The sequence below is a fragment of the Rhea americana genome, unplaced genomic scaffold (assembly GCF_003343005.1).
Source record: "Rhea americana isolate MKP2758 unplaced genomic scaffold, rheAme1 scaffold_468, whole genome shotgun sequence".
In the NCBI taxonomy this organism is placed as follows: domain Eukaryota; kingdom Metazoa; phylum Chordata; class Aves; order Rheiformes; family Rheidae; genus Rhea; species Rhea americana.
This window is the reverse complement of record NW_028186610.1, coordinates 212,399-214,683: the sequence shown is the minus strand read 5'-3', so window position 1 is coordinate 214,683 and position 2,285 is coordinate 212,399. Positions and strand designations below refer to the sequence as shown.

The 2,285-nt window shown below is 57.4% G+C and overlaps 1 protein-coding gene across 1 annotated transcript in view; it reads right to left on the bottom strand.

Moving 5' to 3' along the window:
* Positions 1-633, bottom strand: part of DLX4 (distal-less homeobox 4) — a 6,657-nt gene extending 6,024 nt beyond the window's left edge. The window contains exon 1 of the mRNA XM_085316364.1: positions 516-633. Coding sequence (XP_085172490.1) covers positions 516-633 — 118 coding nt within the window. The remainder of the gene's footprint in view (positions 1-515) is intronic.
* Positions 634-2,285: the final 1,652 nt, after the last annotated feature.

Here is a 2,285-nt window from a genome sequence, read left to right as displayed (position 1 = left end):
CCGTCGCCCGGCCGGCCCCGGCGCCCGGCGGCGGCTGAGGAGGCCGATGAGAGCGGGCAGGATTAAAGGGGTGCGGGGCAGGGAGCAGGGCGCACGGCGGGGCAGGGAGCAGGGCGCGCGGCGGAGCATGCGCCAGGTAGCAAACCGAGGCGATCGCCCGAGATAAAGGGAGATCCCGACAGCCGTAATTACACGCTGGAGATGGAGCGGCGAGGGGAAAGCCTGCAGCCAAGTGCAGGAATTCTGGCTTAATGGAAGCCCAAGGAGACGTTAATAACAAGACGAACAGAGTCGGAGCAGACAGCCTGGCGTCTGCCCTCCCACACTGCGCCGCTGCCGCGATCACGAAGCACCGCGCTGCCTCCAGCCCCGCGCGCGGCCCGGGAACAGCCGCGGGAGCATCCTCTGGGAGGGGGCTGGACGCCCGCCGACGCCTCCGGTCCGCTTTTGACTGGGAGGTTTCAGAGAGACGCAAGGGAGGAGGACGTTCGCGTTCAGCGTTATTTTCCCTTTACCTTTGCAGAACTCCAGAACCTCCAGGTTGCATTTGAGGAAGCTCTTCTGCAAAAACACGCTCAAAAGCGGCTTGTCCCAAATTTTGCCATCCTCAGGGAATGATACGAAACCCCCCATTGCTATTTTTTATTGGAACAAATCACAAAAAAAAAAAGCCCTCCACAGACACCCCAGGACTCCTGAAAACGTCAACAGCTTTTTCCAAAGCCCCCCAGTTTCTCACTGGGAAAAGGAGATAAAACAGCTCCAACCCCAAAGCCAGGCTCCAGCCCCGCTCCCTTCCACGGGGCTTCAGGGTTTCCTGCTTTGCAGCACCCGGAGCGGCTGGAGCGGGTGTCAGTCACCCTGGCACCGTCGCAGGCTCTGGCCGGGTGGTGGGAACCAGCAGCTTCCCCAACGGCACAGCCGTGCCCAGGGTGCGCAGAGAGACCCAAGAGCCGGCGCCTCGTCCCGGGCGGCGCGACGGAGCCGGGCGTCCCTCAGCTGGGATTCATGCCCTGCTTTGTCACCGCTTTGTCACGACATGGAATTATATATGCATTAAAAATTCTTAAAACAAGTAAACTTTTCCTCCGCTGCTTTTATCCACCCTTAATACAACAAAGCAAATATTTCGATTGTTTTGGAACTGAAAGTATTTTCCGGGACCTAGATCTGGGTTTGATTTCCACAAGGACTGTCGGCTGGAAATGAAAGGACCGAAAGGACCAGCTCTGCCGCTGCCGGGGGGAGCATCGCCCCACGACTCGCGCCCCCGCTGAAGCCGAAGAGCTAGGGAGCAAACTGCGGGGAGACGTTCCCCTCGGCGGCATCGCGTTTGGAGGGAAGCAGAGCCGGACCTGGCTTTGCTCCCCCAGAAATGTGCAAAAGCTGAAAATTTGCCCCCAGCGTCGTGCCAGGGGGTCGCGGGAGCTTTTCCGAGCGGACAAACCGCCGCCGCGGTGCCTGGGGTCTCTCCCTTCCCCTGCTCTTCTTTAGGGAGTTTATGAAGCGCCTGGGATTGATCGTGGGAGCAATTTTCTGCCGTCCGAATTCCCCGGGTCGCTGTTATTCCTCTTGTGCCCTGCCGTGTGCAGCCCGTTTGCCGGGTAATTGCGCTCCATCTGGAAGCCTTCGGGGAAGGTGTGAACCCGCGAGGCCGACAAGTGACATATTTAATCAATTATTCCATTCGTTAGCCCCAGCCCCAGCGCCTTGCCCTGCTAATTTGACCAGAGCACCAGTTAAAGAGGCTTTTTAACCCTCATTTACTTCACGTCACCCTTAGCATGGACAGCTAGAAAGTCCCRGAGCGCCGCGCCTGGGATTTTTTCYCCCCTTTTGTAGGTAACTGTTCAGAGAGGCCGAGTCTCCCCCAGGGGTGAGCGTCAGAGCAAGCACAGCTAAGACCTGGCCTGTGTTTTTTGCAGTATTTCCAGGGACTCTTCCTTGCGTAAATGCTCTTTTCCCTTCCTCTCACTGGCTCTTCACCTGCGAGGCTGTTATTTTCCCCGTTAGTGGGACGAGTTAAGCGTTTGTAACTTTAACGAGGTAACAAGGCAGTTTAAACACAGAGATACTCCAGTGTTGGCCTCTCCGCAGAGAATTTGCTCCAACAAAGCCTGATTAATTCRTTTTAAAATAATCTCTTGCAGGCACACGTCTCTAAAGCACAAACTTTGTAAACTTTGGATTTGGGATTGAAACGGGCAGCACGTATGGCACCACCGTTGCGGCAGGGGATCGGGCTGGCTCCGCGCGCCGGSGCGGGGAGGAAGCGGCGCGGGAGG